Source organism: Vigna unguiculata, chromosome 1, assembly GCF_037176805.1.
Source record: "Vigna unguiculata cultivar grain cowpea cultivar isolate G323 ecotype 2 chromosome 1, ASM3717680v1, whole genome shotgun sequence".
Lineage (NCBI taxonomy): Eukaryota > Viridiplantae > Streptophyta > Magnoliopsida > Fabales > Fabaceae > Vigna > Vigna unguiculata.
The window spans coordinates 46,275,405-46,300,265 of NC_140792.1; the positions used below are offsets into that span (position 1 = coordinate 46,275,405).

Sequence of the window (24,861 nt, forward strand, 5' to 3'; positions counted from 1 at the left end):
ACACGTTCACATATTAAAGTTTGAAACTTCTGATCTGAGAATGCATCCATTTTCGTCTACCTTCAATTAAGCTTCCAATTAGGAATTGGGGAACCAATTCTCTCAAATCAGAGGGAGGGAGAACATCTTTGTACCAGGTGCGTGGTTCTTCTTTTCCTCATTTTTCCAATTTTGCCTGCATGTTTGGATTTTCTAATTTTACATTGCGTTTGCTTCATCTGTTCTTGCTCAGTTCCAAACTTTGTTTTGCTTTTATTTTTCAAATGTTCGTTTTGGTCGATTTCACGCACCCAGTTTCACAGTGTACAGAAAATCTGTGAGAATTTTTGCTAGAAGTTGCATCAATCGTCAAAAATAGAAACTTGGTATTTACCAATTTGAGGAAACGGTATTATTTTTTAGAACGGTTTGGACATTAAATTGAAATGAAGAGTAAGTAATGAAACATATTGTGGAATTACTCATGTCGTGGTGAAAATGAATAGGTTTTGTGAAGCTTGGAATCTGGAAAATAGGATTTTTCTACTATTTATTTGGATGAATTATAACTTCTGGCTATGTTGGTCTTGGGTTGAGAATCTCATAGAAGATGTGTTATTGCATTTAATGGTCCACACTCTACACCAAGCCATTTTATGTCCTGTTATAGTGCATCATGACATGGGATTTATAAAGTTATGTATGAAAGGTTGAGTTAACTAAGATTGGAGGGCGAGCTCTGCATGGTGTAAAAGTACAAGTGCTATTGGTGTTCAGAAGTCAGTTGGAACCACTTCTCTAGGACAGACATTTGACATTGATCATCATTTGTACTACTTTGCTTGCATTGTTTCTTGAGAACCATAGATAAAGATTAGACATATTTGAAAAAGGGAAACAGAAATTGTCCTTTCCGATGAAGGATTAATACAGGAGCAGTTGATTTTTTGTTTTGGAAGAATTCTTTGTTATAGTAATCTATCAGTAAGCAGGATGTTTCCTCATTTTCTGATGAAAAGGAAACTGAGTGAGATGTGGCTGTACTTGACATTTAACTTTGCATTTATAGGAAATTGGTTATATTAAACATGGAAGTTAGGGTGGTTTGATGGTGTTCGTCTTTGTGAAGCTAATTCAATAGATTGATTCTAAAATTTACATATATTTGTACATTGCTTATTTGGTGAAATAACTACGTCACACTTTTCCACTTTCTATGTTTTTAACCTTGTAATAACTATAGTTTGTTTTTTTGTTTTGGTAGTTCTGCAACCACTTTCAGATGGGTGTTGTGAGGGGGGTGATATTGGATGAATCAGTACTCTTGGCTGAAAGTGGTGATGATCAAACTGCATCCACTCTACGACCAGGAGCTGAGTCTCTCACCCGCATACTCTTCCTGTCCAAAATCCATTGCGGAATTGCTTATGACTCGGGTCTTCTGGACGACAAGGTGAGTATTCTTAAAAGAACTGCTGATCTGTACTCACTTGATTGCTTTGCCTTAAATGACTCTGCAAGTGAGGCTAAGCCTGGATGGAGTAACACCGATGAAGGCAGTGTTATTTATCTGATTTCTAATAAGGAGTTCTCACCTAAGTTAAACCGCTATAATTGGCTTATTGTTGTTCTGAATGTTGGAGGCGAAAGTTCATGTCACGATCCTAATATACATCAGATTGAGAGCTTAGAAGAGTTGCCATTGACCATATGCCGCATAAATAAGAAATTAATCGGAACCAATGCTGTGACTGTGGGTTACACAATGAAGCCTTCGCGTGTGGAAGACTTTGCAAAGAGGGGTGCATTTCCTTTGTGTCCTACTCAACAGGGGTTGATGTTCGTGCCTCTCACATCCAATTTGTCTCTATCATCTCAGCTGAAGGATGTTGACATAGTTCTCCACAAAGCTACTGATGAAATATTATCTATTGAAGACGATAAACCTACTTTTACACAGAACATGCGAGCATTGCAGAAATATTTGGATCAGCACCAGGATATCTGTGTGATTGATCCACTGAGTTACGTCTATCCATTGTTGGATAGGCTAGAAATTCAACAAGTTCTACTTGGCTTGGTAGAACTGAACACTGAAGGCAAATGTCTCATCAGAGGGGCTCATTTTAGTAAGGTTGATAACTTTGATGAATTTGATTTTGCAACTGGACTATCTGAAGCTAGATTGTCTCTTCCATGCATAGTGAAACCTAAAGTTGCTTGTGGTGTCAGTGATGCACATAAGATGGCAATTGTTTTCAGGGTTGATGATTTTAAGAATTTAAGTGTTCCTCCTCCGGCTATTATTCAGGAATATGTGGATCATTCATCCACTTTGTACAAATTTTATGTCTTGGGTGAAAAGATTTTCTATGCTGTCAAGAAGTCAATACCAAATTCCGATATTTTGATGAAATCATCTAATGGTGATGAGCACAAACCTCTTCTGTTTGATAGCTTAAAATCTATGCCCACTGCTGACAGTATCACAAGTAATGAGTCTATTGACCTTAAGTTGGTTACAGATGCTGCAAATTGGCTTAGGAGAAGGCTTCATCTTACCATCTTTGGTTTTGATGTTGTGATTCAGGAAGGTACTCATGACCATGTAATTGTGGATGTAAACTATCTCCCATCATTTAAGGAAGTTCCTGATGACATCGCTATTCCTGCTTTCTGGGAGGCCATTAGAAATAAGTTTGACTGTAGGATGTCTAAATAACTATCTGTTTGAACTTTGTGACTATTTGACACGGAATAATGTCAATGATTGCATCAGACCAATCGATCATATCAAGCTGAAATGAGATTGAATAACTCGTTATTTCTTGTTTGAAGTTTGGAATACTTACACTTGTTACGAATGATGCAGTCTAATGTTTCTTCTGCTGTTTGATGTTATATAACTTTGCAAGAAAGCTTTGGGTATGATTATTGGCACTTTAACTTTTGATTCTGTGGGTTAAGAAATACTTAATTTCACTTTTGATTTCTTAGTTTCTCGATTTTACAAATTTTCTTCTCCATATTTTTTCGAATTTGATCTCCTATTATTTTAATTGTGAAACTTTAGTTCATCTGTTAAAATAAATTTTAATATTTTAAATGAAACATTATTAATAAATGGTCTAACATTACATAATCAACATAGTGGAGGGATCAAATTCGTAAATTTAAGAAGGTAGAGACCAAAATTTCAAGGAAAACATTTAAAGAAGCACATGTCTCTAGAAAATACATTTCCAGATTTGACTACAGTGGGGGGAAAATTACATCTGATATTAGCACTGTTAATCTATAAATGTATAGACATGTCTATGTCTATGTATATAGGCTACAGATTTTAGAACAAAACTAAATTGTTACAGAAGCAGAAGCATTTAACATACAAATAATGGCTTGCTTCTGCATAAATGACTATCTGGAAGGGCTAGTATAGACAAGTGACTTTTGAGGTGCTGCTGATTCCTCGTGAATTTCTCCATGTTCTACTGGACTGAAACTCACCTTCTTCTGAAGAACAAAAGAAATCAAATGAAGAACATTAACTCTATTCCCTGAAGAGTTACAATTAACTAATTAATATGTGTGAACAAAGATACAAATATCCTAGGCGAATTTAAGACCATGAAACTTTCTACACTTTTTTCTTGCCAACTTGGGTTTCAACTTCCAAAGACATTCAAGCAACACATTTCATCGAGTTGCTACAGACAACTAGTAAACTAGGATACTTATAATGATTCCTAGTGCTACATTTCTGGTCATAGTTGCTGACAAACTGACAATGTTGACATTTTGGCATGCTAACTATTACCCTCATGAATTATGGGAGACAATGATGCAGAAAGTGCTACCAAGTGTAAAAATCCAAAACCACAGTAGACTTTATATCACAAATATATATATATATATATATATATATATATATATATATATATATATATATATATATATATAAAGTTGCTTCTAAATGTAATGGATGAAGTGCCATTTTAGTTTAGCGCGTATATACCCTTTACTTTCAAAACTCTTATCTGCATAATCATTACTATGAATACAATTGTTGAAAGGTGCTTTGTATTAAAAGTAATATTCAAAAGTTAGAAAATACCAAGATAATTATCATTAACAAATTGCATTTCTTTTAAATGTTATAAGTGAGAAATATGATTGCTGACTAATTTTTACTGAAAAAAAAGTCTGACAAATTTGAGTGAAATTTTTTTAATCGTTTTTTGGTATGAAAATGTAAACATGCGACTTTTAATGGTTTCACTCTTACCAAGCTGGTATGAGTTTTAGTTTTCATTGCATCATTCTGTGGTAAAACCATTATTTGAAGAATAATTTATGTAACATGTTTTAGTTTAATGCACAAGTGTGATTTAACTTTTGAAAAAAAAAAAGTCATTAAAACAAACACCGACTGCTGATGCTATCACACGTTTGACTTGTAAATATTTGCATCTTTGGATTGGATGGTCAAAAATGAATGAGAACTTAGAATAATAGGGCGAGGGCATGTTACTCACCATGTAAGATAACTTGAGAAGAAACCACAGAACAACCAAAAGAGAAAAAACAAAAATAAGAAGAAAAGAAAATCTCGTAAACAACGTGAAACACCCAAGTCATGACTGAATGCATCATCCTCAGAAGTTAAAACTTGCAATATAATTTTATTTTCCCAAACACTATCATTAGCATCAGCAAGCTAAAGTTGATTGCTACTCTATCATTAACTATAATTTGTACTCATAAAAATTAAAGTCTAATTTATCTCAACTGTGTTTTCGTTCACAAGATATCTCTGTCTACATTTTTGGTTTGCCGCTATTTTTATTCTTGAGTTAGAAAATGTCAAAACTTAACATTAAAATTTCATTTTTATCGATATATATCATCTTTCAGGTGGTCAACTAGAAAAACGGCAATTTGGAATGATGAATCACAAAATTTGTGATTATTAAGATAAAACAGAACAACTCAATCTAAGATATCACATCAGTTAATAAAAAATTGAAAAGTCAGTTGGAATATACTGCCAATATAACTACAAGTTATTTATCATGCATAATAATTTATTAACAATTTATTAACTTTTATTGCCACTTCTTTAAAATATTTTGAATGATTTATGATTATTAAAAACATCAACAAGCGCTGAAAATCGAACTTGCATCGTCTACTTAGTTATGTGTGGTTTTTAAGGGTCTCTCAAGTTTACTAAAATGAGCATTAAAATTGTACTTTTTTTTCATTAATACGTATTTTGGGTAATATTTAATCCAATTCATTGTAATATTTTCTTTCTTCAAAAGGGAAAAAAACTATGAAAAACTCAATGATACAAAAACTAAATAATAGTAAGATCTGTACAGTAAAAAAAAAACATATAACAAACAGACTTTACATGTTCGGAATTATTCCACCCCTTCTATTTCTTTCTTCTAATTCTTGTATTTACGATATTCTTTAGTCCAATTCTTAGAATTGGTTGGGAATGTATTCATGAACTTTCCATTTAAATATAAGTTTTAAATATAAAATAAAACTATTACATAATTAAAAGTAGGTCGAATCAAACACAACAACCTTGATCCTATTCTGATCAAATATACGATATGAATCTTCATGTAATAAAAAACCATTATTATGTTAAATGAATGTTGAGATAAATTATTTTGCGAAATTCACTCAAGATAGGATCATGTGTGTGTATGTACGCAACAAAATTTTAGTGCACGTCTATACCAAGCAAAACATTCAAACAAAATGTCAAAGATTGGAGAACACAATTGACAACATTAAAATAATCGAACAAAATTAAACAAACACAACATACCCTTTGTGCTTTCCGATTGCGAAGCTCCTTTTGGGCCTCCACCACCGATGCGCCACCGTCCACGGCGGCGGCATTGTTCCCCATGTACAAACTTAAGATCTTCTCCGCCACCTCACCCCCGTCGTGGCTCTCCTCCATGAGCCTCTCCAACTGGGCCTTGGGCACCCTCATTCTCACCCTCGTGGGCCCACTACTAGTGTCTGGGCCCGGCCCATGCTTCACCACGGCGAGGTCCGAAACGGAGCGTTTCGACAGCATCAAGAAATCAAGCCTATCCTTGGCGTTCATGCCACGGATCCCACTTGATCGCACCCTCCTCGTCAGTGGCTCGGGCCGAACCTTGGGTAACTCCACCAAGAACTAAAGCTTCTTGGGCTTGAGCTCGTGGTCGGGCTCCAAGGGCTTGGCCCGAGGCCCGAAGTTTTTTACCGCTTGAGAGTCCAGCAGAACGTGACCGGGGTAGTCTTTAACGATGTCGTTTGCTCTGGCCGGAGTCTTCAGCTTGAACGTTTCACCATCTATTTTCATCACCTTTGCTCTTTTACTCCCCATAGCGTTCCCCATCGATTTTCCTTCACTTTTCTTTGATTGGAATTTGTTTGTGATTAATTTCCACAAAGGGTGGTGGCGGTGCTGCTTCTTTTGCTCTTTATATTGGTATCATAAATAGGTTGTGTTGCTCCAATTAATATAAGAAGTTGACAAATTACGAGGTTTGTGTTTGTGTGTGTGAATTAGTGGAATTTTGGTAGAGATTCCATACAAATAAGGGAAGAGAGGGTTCATCTATAATAGTGGTGTGAAACCATTGATACAATTAACGGGGAACAAAGTTAAGTTTGGTGGGGTTTAATTTCACTTCCATGGTTATACATGGGACCACATTTTTAATTCACCTCATTCATCACCAACGACTTCACTTTTTTTAAACTATGATTCACAGTTTTTCTTATTAGTGAGAATGAAAAAAATAGTTAAATAGTTTTGTTTCGTTCCCTGAATTTATCTGACTCGCTCAAATTCAGCAAAACTCTAACGTTTCTAAATCTTAAAAGTCTTTATTTAAAAACGTATTAATTGTATGAGAATTAAGTAGTTGATCATTTATTTATAATCAACCTGCTTCCGTAAACTAATTCGTTAAAGATTTTTTCCTTGAAGATGTGGAGCTTAGCCAAACTTCAAATCTTAAACTCTTGTCTTTCCATTAAAAAAAAGTGACCTATGTTGCATATATGATTTTGTCTAGATCACTTCGAAGAAAACAACTTCAGTATATAGTTTTTTAACTACCATTAATGCTGTATAACTAATATTTCTTCTTATACCCATTCTAGCGTACATTAAATTGTTGAAACCTTTGATCTTCATCGGCCTTACATCTTTTGTTGTTTTAATATTATTTAATAATGAAATCTACGATGATGATGCACTCAAGCAATCATTAATTTTCAGAATATATTATTTCAAGAAATTTTTTTCTCAATAAACTTACTTAATTTTGACATATATAGAGTACTTCTTCGATCACAGAACTACGTATATATGTTGCATGACCAGTGGCATGCTAGGCAACTTTTGAAAGGGATAAGGCGCTATAGAGGCCTTTTTACATTTTCAACTTTTCTTTCCAACTTTTATTAAGAAATATACGTCTGTTTCATAAATAAAGGTGCTCACACAGTCACACTTACATTAAATGGTTCTGTCCAATTTAGACTTTCAAATTAAAAACAGTTTTTCTCTCTTTAACTTTCATCAGTTTCTGTATACTTTCTGTCAGCAAAGTTCACACCGCAGCCTTCATTTTTGTGGTGTAATTTAAGGTATCAACTCACTTGTATTGATTAATAATGAGCAAATATAATATGGTAACATTAAGAGTAGGTGCTTTATATTTAACATTGACGTGATACCAGCAAAATCGTTTTTTCTTTGTAAAACTTCATTGGTTTAACCATATTAACTAAATGTTTCGAAACCAATGATGAACAAGAAATTATGCTTATAAAAAATGTAGCTGCTATGATGCTGGAAGGCTCGAACTATAGTGAAAACCGAACCTTTGACCAAATTGGTAACCAGACATCCAAGTCTAGAGACAAATCTGAAGTAATCTCACCAAACAACTACTCTTATGTCTGTAGTTACAACTAGTCTTCTACTAAGCAACTAGGTCGAATGAATAAGACACACATGAAACAATATTAAAGTAACTCAGATGTTTAAATACTAATTGTTGTCCGAAATCACGGTAAGTTCCTATGCATTAATGGACTAAAAGCTTTTCAAAACAAGCTTTTCAAAAATACCCAAAGCTTTCTGCAGATTTACCCGTCTTTAGCTGAAATAGTTTTCAGTTAGAAGAAACATGAACTTGTTTAGGTTTTAATATTGGAACATCCCTATTTCAACAAACTAAAACCTACCAGCTACGTTCATTTCAACAAGACTGAAAAATATGTACCAAAGAAACCTGAGTAGGGACATGGAGGCTTATAGCTTGGACCAAACCTCAACCTAACCTCAATGCTATACCTTTTAACGTTCATTTTATAGTGTGTAGTCATTGATAAAGGTGAGAAAAATATATGTGGAAAGCTATAAAAGTTGAAGTCTAAGACAAAAATTCAGAGGAGCACATGAAATTGTGAAATTTGTGAAAGGGAGATGGGATAGGTAGGAACATGACCCACTTCACATCTTCTCCATAAAATGCTTTTTATGAATACAAATTAACAAATATTCCATGCACTATAGGATGAACAAGGTATAGATTAAAGTAAGTTTATTTTCTCTCTATAGTTCTGTCGGCACTAAAAACATATGAAGCCGTAACGAGTTGATCTAACCTTATAACATGATATATGGTTTAAGTATTATAAATAATATAAATATATCTGTAAATGAGATTATTTTAAGAAAATAATATCATCATAAGTGTAATATCGTCTTATACCAAATATTATCTATTAAATTAACAAATATCACTAATACAAAATATTTTACGAAAATATAAGATTAAATCCAATTAGCATGAACAACTAGAGCTGTCAAAACGGGTCATCCGACCTAATCCGGCTCGGCCCACGACAGGTTGACCACTTAGTTGGTCAACTCAACCCGACTCACTTATTAGCGAGCCAACAAAATTAGAACCGACCCGACCCACCACCGGGTTGGCTCACTGACTCACTTAATTCTAAAAAAAAACATAATTTTTTTTCTTCAATCTCAAGAAAACTAAATTATAATTCCGATTAAAAATCTAAATAAACTTCAATACAATCCAAATAAAATTCCAAATTATGTTAAACTCCAAATACAAACCAAAATCACAAAAATATAAATTACTATCTAACATCAAAATTATTGTCACTTATCAAACTATAGTATTAGAATCTTGAATGAATAAATCCACAACATTTTCATCTCTTGAAACATCTTCTTTATCCCCATCTACAATATATATATATATATATATATATATATATATATATATATATATATATATATATATATATATATATATATATATATATATTAAATATTTAAAATTTATTGGCGGGTTGGTGAACCAACCCGGCTCATCACGGGTTCAACCCGGCTCATCACGGGTTCAACCCGAATGAGCCGGGTTCTTAATGGATTGGGTTCATTTTTAACCCGTACTGAAATTTGTAATTTTTTTTTCAATCCGACCCGAATCCGTGATGAGTCGGATTGGCTCGCGGGTTATAACCCATTTTGACCGTTCTATGAACAACAAGTTATAATTTGAACCAATCTTTAAAATACATCCGATCAAACTTCATCATTGAATATGTAAATAGCGAGGAAAGGGAATTGGTTGAATTTAATAATTGATTTATAAAATTATATACAATTAAAATGATAAAATTAAAAAACAAAATGTATGTATAGTTATAGGTATAAACTATAGATAAAAATAAAAAATAAAATTGAAATATCAAAGTTCATAATCTGCGTAACCTTATTTCAAAAATATTATGAGTAATATTGTGTAAATAATTTTTTTATTGTGAATAATTATTTAAATTTGAAAAAATAGTTACTAAAATGATAATTGAGTAAATAATTCTTGTATACTAATAATTATTTAAATTTTAAAAAATAGTTATTATAATAATAAAACTAAAAAATGATTTTTTTATTATAAAAAATTATTTAAAATTAAAAGTTAGTAATTAACGATGTCTTAATCTATATATGATTTAAACCACTATAAAATATATTTTTATTATATCATAGATTAGTGTATACTTTATAGATACACTAAAATAAGAATTCACATATTGTACCAAGTTTGTGGCCTCAATTGAATCCAGTTTATATATTATTCATATTTTAATAACAATTAAATCAAGATAATTAACTTCATTCAAATTCATAATATCACTACATTCCTTGAAATGATTAAAGTAACCATATACTAACATGGGAGAATTGTTCATAGAATATTCTACTGACTATTTATATGTATCCAACATGAAAATAAATCACATTACATTATCATATTAAGCAATTAAACCCACATTCAAAAAGTGTCACTTGATCGAGATGCACAATAGAAATAAGGTGGAACTCTCTCACTCACATTTTTTTTTTTCTTGAACAAAAAGTGTCTTCTTGCCTTGGTGGAAATGTATATATTTGACTCACTCACATTTTGACTTAAATGAAAATGTAAAAAAAAAAAAGGCAAGAACTTCAACAACATAGCTAACAATTCATTCTATTAACAATACTTTCTTAACAAGTTAATCATACCTTGATGCAAATATTCCTTACACAAATTTCATATGAAACCCATTTTAACTCAAATTGAGAACTGTACCACACCTAGCCGGTCTAGCTAAAAACGCCAACACTTGTCATCTTTTACTGTCATAACTATATCGGCAAAGGTTGGGGGACTGGTATACCACACCTAGCCGGCCTAGCCGAATAATAACTATAAAACTTATCCGCGTAACCACCAAGTATGTAAATAATAACAATCACCATACACACGCTAAGGTGAATCAAAGTATCCGGCCTAAGCCGCTAAGGAGCAACATCGACCGAACACACTAAAAGAACAACAGCGGCCTAAGCCACTAAAGAGTAACCGGCCTAGGCCGTTAACTCTAGGAAACTAAGCAAGGACTTGGCTAAATCAGAACATTTCTGTAAGATTCATAAGGCCCACAATAATCGAACTAAGGGACCTGGGCTAGGGCCAAGGCCCATCTACAATCCAAACAGGGGCCCAACCCATGACGTGGTCAGACATAATTAATATTTTATAAATATGCATAGACCCCACGAATTAAAGGTACGCATTTATTATTCTCCTAATCACAAGATTTGACTTTCTAAGAGATTTTGCTGACTTGAGCTTCAGAGTCTCTTCTGCAGGTAACCCCTCGGGTCCAAACCGATTACACTGAAATATCTGTAGGTGACATGTATCAGCTGGGAGAAAACCTACTGAGGAGATTGCGGACCAGAGTAAGGTAGTACTTGTGTCTGACATATCTTATTTGTTCTCTGCAGGAACAAGAACAAAGTTTAAAACAACATTCAATAAAGTTCAAACATTACTACTAGGACAACTCAAATAATATATTAGATCTAAAATAGAAATGACTTTCCAACACTTCATCTCGTATATAAAATCATCAAAATTCCAAACTATAATCATAAACCTAGTTATTCAAATTTCATTTGATTACTCTCGCTCTAAAATAAATCCATATATAATTAGTTCAGTAAAAATAACCCTCTTACCTTAACTTATGTGTAAATAGCTAAATTTAATTTAATTTTTTTAGAAAATTTGTCAGTAGATTGAAAGTAAATTTATATCACAATATTAAGTTTTTTTTTTTTTTTGTAAATCTAAAGCACAATAAAATTTATTTTATATAACATGTTAAAATATCAGTATTAAAAAATTCCTAAATTATCTTATTTTGTGTTTACTTTTAGGGAACGGGCCAAAGTCTTACAAAAAGAAGAGAAACTTAAACCAAACCAGACTTTAGGCAGAAAGCCTCAAACCAATAAAGTACAGAAGATACAAAATAGAACTGAACATTGTTCTATTTTTATTCATCTTTTTCATTTTTATAATTTTGAATAATGGAATTTAATATTCAGTAACATTTAATGATTTTTAAAATTTCCCTCTTCCTTGTTTGGATCCATTAAAGCCTCACAAATTAAATGACTTACATGAATTATGGTCAGAATTTTGCAGCTGATGGCAAGAATGACGTGCAGCAAAGGTGGATTATGACCTTCTTATGAGTAACACATTGTTATTATTATAATAATCTTCCCAACGCTCATATGAAAATGACCAAATTAAATGGTCTCCAAAATGTTGGTTCATTTCATATTGCTTCAACTTTGAATCAGTTAACGGCTAAGCCAATTTTTCTTCGGGTTTAGTAAGAGCACAGCATTAATAATTTGGGTAACAATCAATATTCAATTCACATAAATGTTGTGTCATATCCTTTATTTTAGTTTTCTGTTCAATGCCCAATGTTGCATCACAATTTATAACAAAGTTGTCCAAGTCCAACTTTAAATGGTTAGGGGACGTTCCTCTTATCCTCAAATATTAAATTAATCTTTTTCTATTTACACATCACCATTTATTATAGATATTAATACAAAAGATAAAGTCAAAAAATGTGAGACTTGTAGAAATTTGAGAGGCGGAATTATCATCTCTATCTTTTAATATACTGAATAAGGTTATATTTATCTTAGAAACAGGAATATATTTCATCATTCCATAGTTATAAATTTTATCAGTATAAGTGTACCTAAGAGCTCTCTTTTACCATCATACCCGTACATAAAAATTTATATGACTCATATATAGCTTATTGAAACCATGGAAATTTAAGATATATAATATATAATTGAAATATGTATGAGCATAATATTATAGAATTGTACAAATATTAGTTGTGTAATTAGATTGTTTAGATAAATAAGTATTTTTTTTATCATAGGTGTCATGATGTTGTCTTTTAATAAAGGTTGTGAGAACCTACAAATATACATTGACGCTAAGGTCAGTTACTGACATTAAGATAGTAAGATTATAGTAATGATAGCATCGACTTATCTCGTAAACATATATATAGTACCTCATGAGTCATGCTCGTTGGGCTTGAGGTTCATAGAATTATCTCATTTTAAAATTTTCAAATATATTTATTTATCTTTAATCCTTCTACGATTTATCATATTGTTTATATGGATTTGTAATATAATCGATGACTTGGTGCAAGCCAAGGTGTTCTAGGTCTATATATGTACAATAACCTCTCAAAATGTAAACGATTAATCGAAAATATTGACAAATTTGTAAATATAGGCCACAGTGTCTACGTCTATAAGGAAGTTGAGGTATCTTTGCCTCTTCATAAGTCAAGGTATCCTCAACACCTACTATATATATAGGTTAATTTCCAAGTTGAGAAGTTCTAGTTCAGAGTCTTAATAAACCTTCGATCGATCGTAAGTGTATTAGTTAAGATTTATATATATATATATATATATATATATATATTAGTTAAGATTTATATATATATATATTCCTATTTTCTATAAAAATATTTTTAAATTATTTATAAGTCAAAAAGAAAACTTTTAGTTATGCCATCTGACAAAAATTGTTAATAACTCTTGAATTGCACTATCCGAGAAAATAATCTTTTAAAGGTATGGTGGGAGTTTTCCTTTTTGGGAGTACAAAAGAAAACATGGGGTGAAAAAAGAAATTGAATTCATATGACATATGCGCCTAGTTTGCAGATAAGATCATGGGCTTCAATGTATAAAACGGTTAATTGTCATATTTACGCCGAACTCCTACTAAAAACATTTTTAGGAGATAAATTTAGAAAAAATAAAATTTAAATTAGTTTATACTAATTCATTTATATATATTATAAAATATTTTAATGTCATCTCTTAACTTATGCATAAATTAATTTTAACTTGGTAATAAATTTATCTGTATTTTTTTTTGTCACAATCACAAAGCGATGATGGTATCTAATCTAACCTTGATTTATTAACGATTTTTCTGCGTCGCCAATGTATGTTCATAGTTACAGACATGTTTATTAACTGGTTTGGTGGGTGAATCAAGGATTCTGTTTATATAGTTTTCATTATTGGACCTATGTTATACTATCAATTCCTTACTTAAATAAACGCCATTTTTCACCTATTGGTCCAATTTAGCTAGCATTTGCGATAACATTGATTTGAATGGTGGTTCCTTGTTCAGATACATTTTATAAAACAAATAAAAAAATAGCTACCTTCTTTTATTCAGTAATGAGCATTTCAAAAGGTAAAATTTAGATTCCGATATTCTTACTAAAGTTAAAGAGATTTTTTCTCTATTAAAAGTATTTTTAAAATGTTTTTTTCAAAGATATTCTAAGTCTATCTAATATCATACGTCGGTCATTAGATCTGAAATTTAAACAGGGAATGTGATTCTATAATGCTAGAAACAATAGGTACTAAAAATAAGTCATCAACAAATTTCAACGTGTCCTTGGGTATAAATATAGGTACATACATATATAGATATAAACCGGTCTTTCACGTGCCAATGATTTGGAAATTTCTGATCTATGGTGAGAATCTGAATGTAGGCCGAAAATACATTAAATGAAAAATAACCTAATTTTTTTTCTTTTGTCTTTTTCTCTCATAAAAGATAAATTTGAAAATCTTAATTATTTAATGTTATTTTACCTCTATAATGTATTTTAAATTTTCAAAACGATAAAATATTTATTTATTTTTCAGTCAAAACTAAATTATAATTCTAATTAAAATCTAAATAAACTTTAATATAATTTAAATAAAAATTAAAATAAAAATACAAATTATTTATGTGTTGGCTAGAAAAAAACAACCTAACATGACTCAAATGTAAAACCCAACTTAATAAAAAAACACTTGTGTGACCCTTTTATCTGCGGGTTGGTGAGTCAATCCGGCTCACCACGGGTTCAACCCGGATGAGTCAGGTTCTAGATGAGCCGGGTCAAAAATCAACCCGTATTGAAATTTGTAAAAAAAATTCAACCCAACCCAACCTAAACCCGTGGTGAACCGGATTGACTCGCAGATTTTAACCCATTTTGACAGCTCTATTTTTAACTCAAATATATATTGAACTAAATTATGCAAACTAAACTATACATAAGAATTGGTAATAGATAGGCCAATCAAATCAAAGCAAGAAAAAAAAATGAACCACTTTCGTAAAAATGCGTGGGCTAATTGATTTGGCATATTATAAAGCAATTTGTTTTTTTTTTTTCAAAATAAACCATACACAGTCCTAATCATTAGTGTTAGAGGGTTTAGTAGAGTTTGTTTAGAATTATATAATTGTTCGTAACATTTTTATTCAATAAATGTATTACAGTGAACTTAAAATATATATTTTAATTTAGTTTAGGAGAAAAAGTGTTGATTGAACTCTGTTTTTGGATAAAAATAATAAAATAATTAGTTAATTGACTTTTTTTTTATTCAAATGCATTTCACGTACTGCACCCAAAGTCTTTTATTCAATCAAGTTTCTACATGATAATGATCCAAATCTGAATTGGGAAGTAGTACTTTCCACCTACCACAGATTGTTTGCCATGTTTTGGTCAGTGTCCGTTTTCTATTACGTGTGAAACAAAATCTCAAGTTTTAGAAATATTTATAATTAAACTCAAAAAGGAACTTTCAAACTTAAATATAATTATTCCATATTTTTATCTTTAAGAAATAAAAAAAGTTCAGGAGACATTGAAGAAGAAAAATAAGGTAAAAGAAACAAGACAAGAAAATAGGAAAAATATAAAGAAAAGGAGAAGAGATAATTTTTTTTTTCTTCTAGAAACATGATTAAATCCCGTAAAATATTTTCATCAAAGTGAATTTAGTTACAAACTTTTTTTAAGAAATATCGATTTATTTTATTTTTTAACATTAAAACTAAAATTAAGTGTTTAGTTGTTATTTCTTTTACCTTTCAACGAAATACACAAACATCAATTACATCTTTTATCTTTTTCTTTTAATTTGTCAAACTTAATAGTGTTCCAACTCATTCAATATTTTATTATTTGTTTAAAGAGTGAAACTTCGTTACGATCTTATTTTTAAAAGATATCTAAAAAAGTGCAGGTAGCTTTTCATTTTGAAATAATTTTAATTCGATATATATTTTTTAGTTGATGGCTTTTGTGAGATAAGAGACTGAATTAAGAGTTATTTGTGATCGTGAGAACTCATCGGTGCTAATTATTTCAAATGTATTTTAATTATTTTGATGAACTTATTAATCAGTTACATTTTAACACTTTATTTTTTATTTATTTTGCAGGCTGCAATTATTTTGTTAATTTTGGTGAAAACTGTGTTATAAGCAAACCTAACTCAAGTAATAATCCAATTAAAGTAAAGTTAAGCTGAAATGAAAACTTACTCTCAGAGCAATTTAAACCTAACTTGTACTATTTTTCTAACATGTGGGTTGAATTGGATTCTACAATTTTGTCACTTTTATTTAACCAAAATTATAGTATTTTCATTTAAAAACAAGCCCTATAGTAGATTAGAGTATTTGGTTACGTGAGAAAATGTGGAATCTCTCCGTTTTGGTGAGGAGGCACTTTGGTAATACAAAAATAATATATAAAAAGTATCATCGTAGTCGTCTATTTGATTTTTAATTTCATAATATTCGATTATAATATGAAAGAATGAACGAATGAATGTGGACGGAGGAGTTGGCTGGCTTAGCGTTGAACACTGCTCCATGCTGTTAAAGCCTTCGCTGCTCTCACACCAATCCAACTTCAGATTTTCCCGAGAAACTCGCATTTTCTGGTAAAATTACTCTGACACAACTCTCAACTTTCTCAACCTCGCCGCACTCGCTTTCCATTCCGATTTTCATCTTCTTTGACCGATTTCCATTTTCTTCTCTCTCAATTTCAAGGGCAAGAAACTCCACGAATTCCTACATGGCGCCTCCAATCCTCTCCCTTGCTCTTCCCTCCGACACCGGTCGAGTTCTCAGCATTCAATCTCACACCGTTCAGGTTTTTCTCTTCAGCGGTTACTCCTCGATTGCTTCTTTAATACATTTAATGTTCGTTGATGATGTCACCGACTGTTTGTAGAATGAAGAATATTAGCCTGTATTGTTGCCTATAGTGAAATCATTGCATTCAGCTGTTCTTATAAGGTTGGTGTATCTTAACATGCATGATGTTTTGGATTGAGAAAAATGGAATTCTTGGTTTCTTCTCATTGGTAGTAAAATTCGATGCAACTATGCCTTTGGTAATTGGTATTAATAATGAATTGAATGTCATTGTCAGTTCAATGCAGCTTGCTAAGTACTTACCTTGACATCGTGGCTGCTTGTTTATCATTCTTAGGGGTATGTTGGCAATAAATCGGCTGTCTTCCCTCTGCAACTACTGGGCTACGATGTGGATCCAATTAACTCCGTGCAGTTTTCTAATCATACAGGCAAGCCGAGTCTTTGATTTTTGTTTTAGTCTCTCAAGACCGAGGCCTGATATATGGTGTGATGCCATTTGTCAATTTGAACAAGTTTAGGTGTGATACGCTATACTTGTCAAAGTAATACTGCAGTTATGGTTTGATACATTTGAGGATTATAATGCAGGATATCCGACGTTTAAGGGGCAGGTCTTGAATGGACAAGAACTCTGGGAACTAATAGAAGGCCTTGAAGGAAATGAGTTATTGTTCTATACTCACTTGTTAACAGGTACTATAAATATTGCCCTTTGTACTTTAGATTGTGAACTGTATGTCATTTACCTCATGAACGCTATATTAAGTAGGTAAAGCAGACCGCTGATTCAAGTTTTGCCACAATATGCAGCAGTCTATACTTCTTAGACGATGTGTTTCTTCAACATTTTGTTGCTCTTGCTGAAATGCTTCAATTTTTCTCATTCAAAGTATATTAAATTATTCATTGAGTATCCATTAAGTGTTGTATTCTTTTGTATCACTGAATTCTTGTGTTCTTGTTAATTTATTCTTCTGTTTTTTTGTTGACAAGTTTCTCTCTTTCAAAATCGTTATTCTGTATTATTGTTGAGTCATTCTGCAATCTTTCCTCTTTTAAAAATTCTAATTGTTATGATATCTATGATATACTTTTGTGAACAACTACAATATTTTCAGTTGTCTTTAATCACTATCCTGTCAATTTGATGCAATTTTATTCTGTTCCCTATTTCAATTTCAGGTTATATTGGTTCAGAGTCTTTTCTAAACACTGTATTGCAAGTCGTCAACAAACTTCGGTCAATAAACCCAGAGCTTATCTATGGTGAGAATATTGAAGATATGGGATTGTTTGATATTCAGATAAAGTTTCGCTGATCATCATATCTGGCCTTGTACAATGTTTTGATTTCTTTTATCATTTTCAGCTTTACTTTTAACTTCAGGCCATGTTATATTGACCTAGCCTTTATGAATAATTAGATATTACTAGAAGGACCAAGAAAAAACATAATTTAAGTCTTTAGACATACATGGAGAGATTGAAGAGAAAACTTACATCCTGCTGTGGCCAACAGGGAATATGCTTTTTTAAGTCTCAACTAAAGTTTGTGTTCCATATGGACAATGTTGTTTTGTCAATGATTTTTAAGTGTAATTGAAGCATAGGGAATATGATTTCAATGTTTTTCCTTTTTTGGTGTTGGGCACTTGAACCTTAAGCATTTATTTTACTTTTTATTTCTTTTTAGAGAATATGTATATATGTACATCTGCATTTAATAAAGTTGTACTTCCTTGTCAGTATGTGATCCAGTGATGGGTGATGAAGGAAAGCTTTATGTTCCCCAAGAGCTTGTATCAGTCTATCGTGAGAAGGTATGACTGTTCTATAAAGATATTTCTGCAGGTGTGAAGTAAAAATAATTTATACTATGTAGTCATATACAGTATAACAAACTAGAAATACATAAACTTATTCAATTGAACTATTGTATTCCTTCACTTATAGTTTTAAATTATATAATTACTTAGTTAACAGGTTCCTATTTTTATTGGATGATACAGACATACTTCCCTTTCATGTATCCCATTTTTAATTTGAAAAGTATATTCCTAGTTTTAGCATCTGAGTAACACATATTTTGGCAGGTTGTTCCGGTGGCTTCAATGTTGACTCCCAACCAGTTTGAGGCAGAACTACTGACAGGTTTCAGGTATTTATATAAGAATTAATATTGCATAATTTTTTTCTGTTCTAGTGATTCCTTTTTTTTGGTTTTCTTTCCCTGGTGTATAGATGATAGCACACCGATTTGGTTTCTTTTTCTGTTCAATACAAAAAGCTCTTGACTAAGTTTTGGGAGTAAAAGATTGATGTTTTTGAGATTAAGTTATGGACAAAAACTCAGAATGAAGTTATTTGGTGTTCATATGGGGCTGTATGATATCGATACTACTATTGATTTGCTTCTTGAGAAGGATTCATTTTGAGTTACAAATGTTCGTTTCCTCTATTTTTTCTTTATAATTAGATACCTTTTTGATTCTAATATTTATTTATTTTGTTCAATTTGGTTCCTCGATTTTCAAAATGCAACTATGTATCCCTTTCAAGGTTTAATCAAGTCTCTCAATTTGTTAAAAATGCAACAATGTGACTCTTTCATGTATTGGAATTGACAATGTTAATATTATAAATTTTCGCTATTCGTTGGTTGTTGGTTATAAATTTTATGAATGCATGAATTAAAACTGTCAACATTTATCTTTTAACGTATTTACTGCTAATTGGATGGAAAGTAGTCACATTGTTACCTTTTTTTAAGTGAGGGATTTGATTGAATATTTTATTCATAGTGAGACCAAATTGAATAAAATAAATAAATATTGGAACTAAAAGGATAATAAAACCTTTATAGTTAGGGGGAAAGCGGGGAGTTGGCCTCATTATTATTATCCATGGGTTTTTCTCATACATATTGATGCATTTTGTTTGTGCGGGGTATGGATATGCCTCTATTGAGGTAAAAATCTTGGTAGCTTTAAGTCTTAATTACTTTTTTAGTCTCATAATTTATTTTATTCAATTTGATCCCACTGTTAATAAAATGTTTAATAATATTTTAAGACGTACAATTAATAACCAGTGCATAGTGATAGTTTATAAATCGAATGATGATAATTTCAATTTTCAACCAACAAAAGAGTCACATTGTTGCATTTTTAAAAATTGAGAGATTTAGTTGAATTTTTAAAGGGTTACACTGTTGCATTTTTAAAAGTGAAAGACTTGATTAAACCTTTTATTAATAGAGGGACCAAATTGAAGAACATAAATAAATAATAGGATAAAAAAGGTAATTAAACCTAGTTTTTAGGAATGTCCGGTGTGTGTTATTGCTTTGGCATGAACCAAAGCATGCTAGCATTATTGGAAATATATTTCTAGTTTGCCATTCATGGAAATGATTGGGTTTAGATCCAACACCCACCTGCAGATTATCTTGTTATTTATTTGCTGAGTGATTAACATATTTTCATCAACCAGAGGTAGTTTGTGGTTTTTTAGTTGTTTTTTATTTTTCTTTATCTGTCTAGTTCATATGCATTCTATTTGAGCTTCTCCACATTGTATCTGTTTTGCCTTCTAAGTACTCAAATTTCCTACTTATAGGATTCAGTCTGAAGCACAAGGTCGGGAGGCCTGTAGACTTCTCCATGCGGCTGGGCCTTCAAAGGTTTGCTTCTATTATAGTATGTTGAAAAACGCCCTTCTTTTTGGGATAACCTATTGATGTAAACTTTCTCCTTTCAACATAGGCTTGTTGTAGAGGTCAAGACTTTTCTGTTTTGATCAATGCGGGCGACCTGTTCATTGCTTTTGCTGTTGTCTTAATAACGAAGAAGATCTGTTTTGAGTTTTAACCTATTAGTCACAAATGTTTTATACTTTTTCTATGTTATGCAAATTGATTTCTCATTTAACTTTTAAGATGTTCTCAGATGTTTTTGATTCCAATAGTAAAGAAAAGATTCACTAATTGGCTCTGTTGGAAAGTATGTCCTATTTAAGGAGAACATATTTGTTGCAAACCAACAATTGAAAGAAAAACAAAAGGAGGACTTTTATCGAATACTCTTTGTTTAGAGGTCCTTATATATCATATTAACAATCAAAAAAAGGCTTGAAATAAATTTCCTATTTGACAAGGCTTCTTCCTGCCTATAGCTATGAATTCCATTGGAAGAATCATGAGTTCCAATATCAATAGGTTGATTCTTTCCGCTCCTTTATATTCCATAGGTAGAAAAGATTTAAGGATGAAAGAACAAGAAATAGGAGGGAAATCTCTCCTCCAAGGGTTTTTCCTTCTCAATGGATTTCGGATTTCTCCTTTCTCAAATAACCAATGCTCAGTTTACAATAACAACAAATTTTCATCTCTACTATCCTTCTCCTATTTATATCTAACTAACCCATCTCTACTATGCTTAACGTTCGTTTTCTTTAATGCCAAGAAATTGTCTATATCTGATGTCTTGGCTCTTTTATTCTCAATCATTGACGTACTTGCTCTTCAGGTTATAATTACAAGTATAAATATTGACGGGAATCTTCTTCTCATTGGCAGTCATCAAAAAGAAAAGGTGAATTAATTGCTGCTTGTAATTCTTTTATTGATGGTAATATTTTTATTTCTTATTTCTCATTGGCAGTCATCAAAAAAAGGTGAACTAAATGCTGCTTATAATGCTTTTGTTGGTGATCATATTTTTATTTCTTATTTCAGATAAATACAAGGTGTTATAGAGATCAAATTTACTAAATTTTCATATTTATCTTGCACAATCTGTTTGCTTATGGCTTGAGCATTTGCAGTGATTTGAAAAATCTGTCTTCCACAATTCCATAGTTTTCTGGAAGGCAAACTGACCTGAGTGGTTCAACTAAACAATGGTGAATAGTTTAGCTGCATGGTTCAGTTAGTACCTCATGTTATAACCAAATGAAGCTGAGTGTTGCCATTATGTAGCCAAACGAGTAGGTAGTTCATATTATGGTGGTTAGAGGTGACAATTGATCGACAAACCACATTTTTATGACATTGCAGCTTGCAACAATGTGATGAAGTAAAACTCAATGTACATGCATATTGGACCTGTTAAAAGTACTTATGTATTTTACTTTGAGAGTAATACACTATTCAAGTACTGTTAAAAGTACTTATGTATTTTACTTTGAGAGTAATACACTATTCAAGTAATAATGTCATATGTGTCAATGCATAATCATACAAGTTATTGGATTGAATAAAATATTATTAAATTACAATAACGATTAATTCGTTGATGATTTTATTCTACATACTGTTCTCATGGTGACAACCTAACTTGTATTATCTTTGATAGGGAGAGCCTCCCAGACAATTTAAGATCGTGATTCCAAAAATACCAGCTTATTTTACGGTATGAATATTCTGTAAATACTTTTCTTTTATATATGGTTTTTACCAATATTGATCTTTACAATATTTCTTATGTGAATGGGAAATTTTTATTTGGAGTCGAACACAGCTAATTTCTGCATCTATCCAATGATTTTGCATCTGAATCTATGGATTATCAAAGAATGTATAAATTTATTTCCATAAATATATCTGAGCTACATGTGTCTTCTTCATTAGCATGTAGAGCTCCAATTATCATTTTTCCTTGCCTCCATAGGGTAAAATACAATGATGACATTTCCTCTTGAAAAACTATATCTTCATTGAAGTATGCTATATGCTCCTTGGATAAATAGAGTGCAGTGATTAAGAGCTCATCTTCACCGTAAAACACTATGTAAACACTTCTTCAAACTAGCCAACAAAATATTTCACCCTTTTATCATCATTACCCATCTAACAAACTAGCCTTGTTTGACTGTTCACATGGTTCTTCATTCAAAAAGGCACGTCCAACAGAACATCAAACTTTAATTGCTCTTAATCGCTTTAACCTGGTGCTCCTTAGACAGTAAGAAGTTTATCCAAAGCCCAAAAGATAACAGGAAAGAAATTCATTCAAGAAATTTTTCTAACGACCAACTTATAAATTTATTATCTTAATTTCTTTAATCCAATTCTCTTTAGATTCAACATTCAGTGAATAGAACCTTAACTATGTTCTTATGCTTGTAGGGAACAGGAGATCTCATGACTGCACTTCTTCTTGGTTGGAGCAATGTATTTACCTTTACTTGGGAGTTATTACTATAGTTTGATATTACCAATGTTTTAAATCCCGGAATGCGGTGCGTAGCGGCTGGCTCCAAAAACACTGTAGTGAGATATCGTATAGGGGGATAAGTGCTATTTTGAATTTTTTTTATAGTTTATATTAATGTATATTTTCAACAATGATTAAAATTATTCTAAATCAATAGCATTCATAATTAGCAACAAAAAGACATAGGTGTTTTTAAAACACGGGTAAACACCAGCAAAAGTTAAATGCAAGCTTTTCAAGATTGGTATTATCAATACCCCATGTTCTAAATTAAAGTCTTTTATATCGTTTTCGCATTTAATACATACATATAGTTTTGAAAATTAAAATCTCTCAAGTAACACTGAAGAAAAGCTCTGATGTATCTGTTCTAAGGTATTTTTTGAAATCAACCCGTTATAGCACCTGCTATTTGGTCCGCTACTACCCTGTAAGAGCCGCTACACACTGCTACACCTCTATAGTGTGCTATTTATAGCCCTGTGTCATCTTACTAATAATTTCATTTATATCTTTATTTATTTCAGAAATACAGAGACAACCTTGATATTGCTGCAGAACTTGCAGTGTCAAGCTTGCAGGTATTTATTTTCTTGATGTGTGTCATTAATCTTATTGTTTCTCCACTTCTGATATTGTGTTGCTAGTACTTTTGGGTTAATAAAGTTCTTCTATCATTCAAAATATTTTGAATAATTTATATTACTTCTTACGAGCAACATGAGAACATGATGAGTGAGCCCACAATTTTTAATGGATAATTAACCGTTCAAGCATCACCAATATGTACAGGCACTTCTACACAGGACGCTCAGTGACTACAAAAACGCTGGACATGATTCCCAGTCAACCAGTTTAGAGATCAGATTAATTCAAAGCCAGGATGATATTCGCAACCCAGAAGTCAACTTTAAAGCAGAAATATACAGCTAAAGTTGCGATTTAATTTGGACATGTATGTATTAATGTGTATTATTATTAAAGAATGAAGAGAATTATGATAAATTGAGAAGGAAAGTTTATTTATTTGTTTTTTATTGATCAAGTTTAGAAATGGGAAAGTTTTAGAATCTAATAATTACTAGTATGATGATTAGAAAGTAAAAGAAATAGAGTCTAACTATTAAAAATTCTTATACATATTTTTAGGACATTACACATTCACACATTATATATATATATATATATATATATATATATATATATATATATATATATATATATATATATATATATATATATATATATATATATATATATATATATATATATATATATATATATATTAGAATCCATATTCACCATGTCTGGCTTTGTCCCTATGCATTGATCATTCCATCACATGTGGATGTTGATTGTTTTGAGTATGCCAGACTATAGTTCTGTATGTTGGCCATAGAAGATGATTGAGGACTACGTGTACTTGATGATTCTCCGATGCCTGTCCCTTTGTGGTTTTATAAGTGAGAATAAGTTGTTTCATTATTCTAATTAAAAAAAAAATGTTTGAGAGGTCTTATCATATGGGTGGTATGTTCCCCCATGTACCATTTTCATTAATTATGGTGAAATTTTGTGTGGTTCTATTGTTGACATTATCCAAAAACAGCGGTGCTTCAAAATGATTTAATCTAGCTTTTTACATCCTGATT

At 31.5% G+C, this 24,861-nt stretch overlaps 1 protein-coding gene and 2 pseudogenes across 4 annotated transcripts; 2 read left to right on the forward strand and 1 right to left on the reverse strand.

Annotated features, from left to right (window-relative positions):
* Positions 1-2,816, forward strand: LOC114176415 (inositol 1,3,4-trisphosphate 5/6-kinase 4 pseudogene; annotated as a pseudogene). The gene is made up of 2 exons (XR_014995893.1): positions 1-137; positions 1,244-2,816. The product of XR_014995893.1 is annotated as an inositol 1,3,4-trisphosphate 5/6-kinase 4 pseudogene (transcript).
* Positions 2,817-3,232: 416 nt separating this feature from the next.
* On the reverse strand, positions 3,233-6,651 carry LOC114177761 (uncharacterized protein At1g66480-like; annotated as a pseudogene). Its single transcript, XR_014995894.1, has 2 exons — positions 5,828-6,651; positions 3,233-3,492 (listed from the first exon to the last, which is right to left on the reverse strand). The product of XR_014995894.1 is annotated as an uncharacterized protein At1g66480-like (transcript).
* A 9,961-nt stretch (positions 6,652-16,612) lies between these two features.
* On the forward strand, positions 16,613-24,254 carry SOS4 (pfkB-like carbohydrate kinase family protein). Of its 2 annotated transcripts, XR_014995895.1 has the most exons (14): positions 16,613-16,771; positions 16,884-16,986; positions 17,329-17,422; positions 17,583-17,687; positions 18,177-18,260; positions 18,741-18,814; positions 19,088-19,152; positions 20,613-20,676; positions 21,521-21,586; positions 22,349-22,405; positions 23,122-23,166; positions 23,585-23,639; positions 23,737-23,790; positions 24,002-24,089. XR_014995895.1 is itself a non-coding variant. In XM_028059858.2 (13 exons), the coding sequence occupies exons 1-13, from the start codon at positions 16,653-16,655 to the stop codon at positions 24,140-24,142; spliced, it is 1,071 nt and encodes a 356-aa protein (XP_027915659.1). In that variant the 5' UTR covers positions 16,613-16,652; the 3' UTR covers positions 24,143-24,254. The 2 variants fall into 2 exon arrangements, 1 of the variants encoding a protein (XP_027915659.1); XM_028059858.2 differs by lacking the exon at positions 23,585-23,639 and having other exon boundaries at positions 24,002-24,254.
* Positions 24,255-24,861: the final 607 nt, after the last annotated feature.

Bases quoted from the DNA above. Each gene is read 5' to 3' on its own strand.
- SOS4 (XM_028059858.2), top strand. From the start codon at position 16,653: ATGAATGTGGACGGAGGAGTTGGCTGGCTTAGCGTTGAACACTGCTCC. The intron at 22,406-23,121 runs GTATGAATATTC...TTATGCTTGTAG, and splicing joins AAATACCAGCTTATTTTACG to GGAACAGGAGATCTCATGAC. The intron at 23,791-24,001 runs GTATTTATTTTC...CAATATGTACAG, and splicing joins TTGCAGTGTCAAGCTTGCAG to GCACTTCTACACAGGACGCT.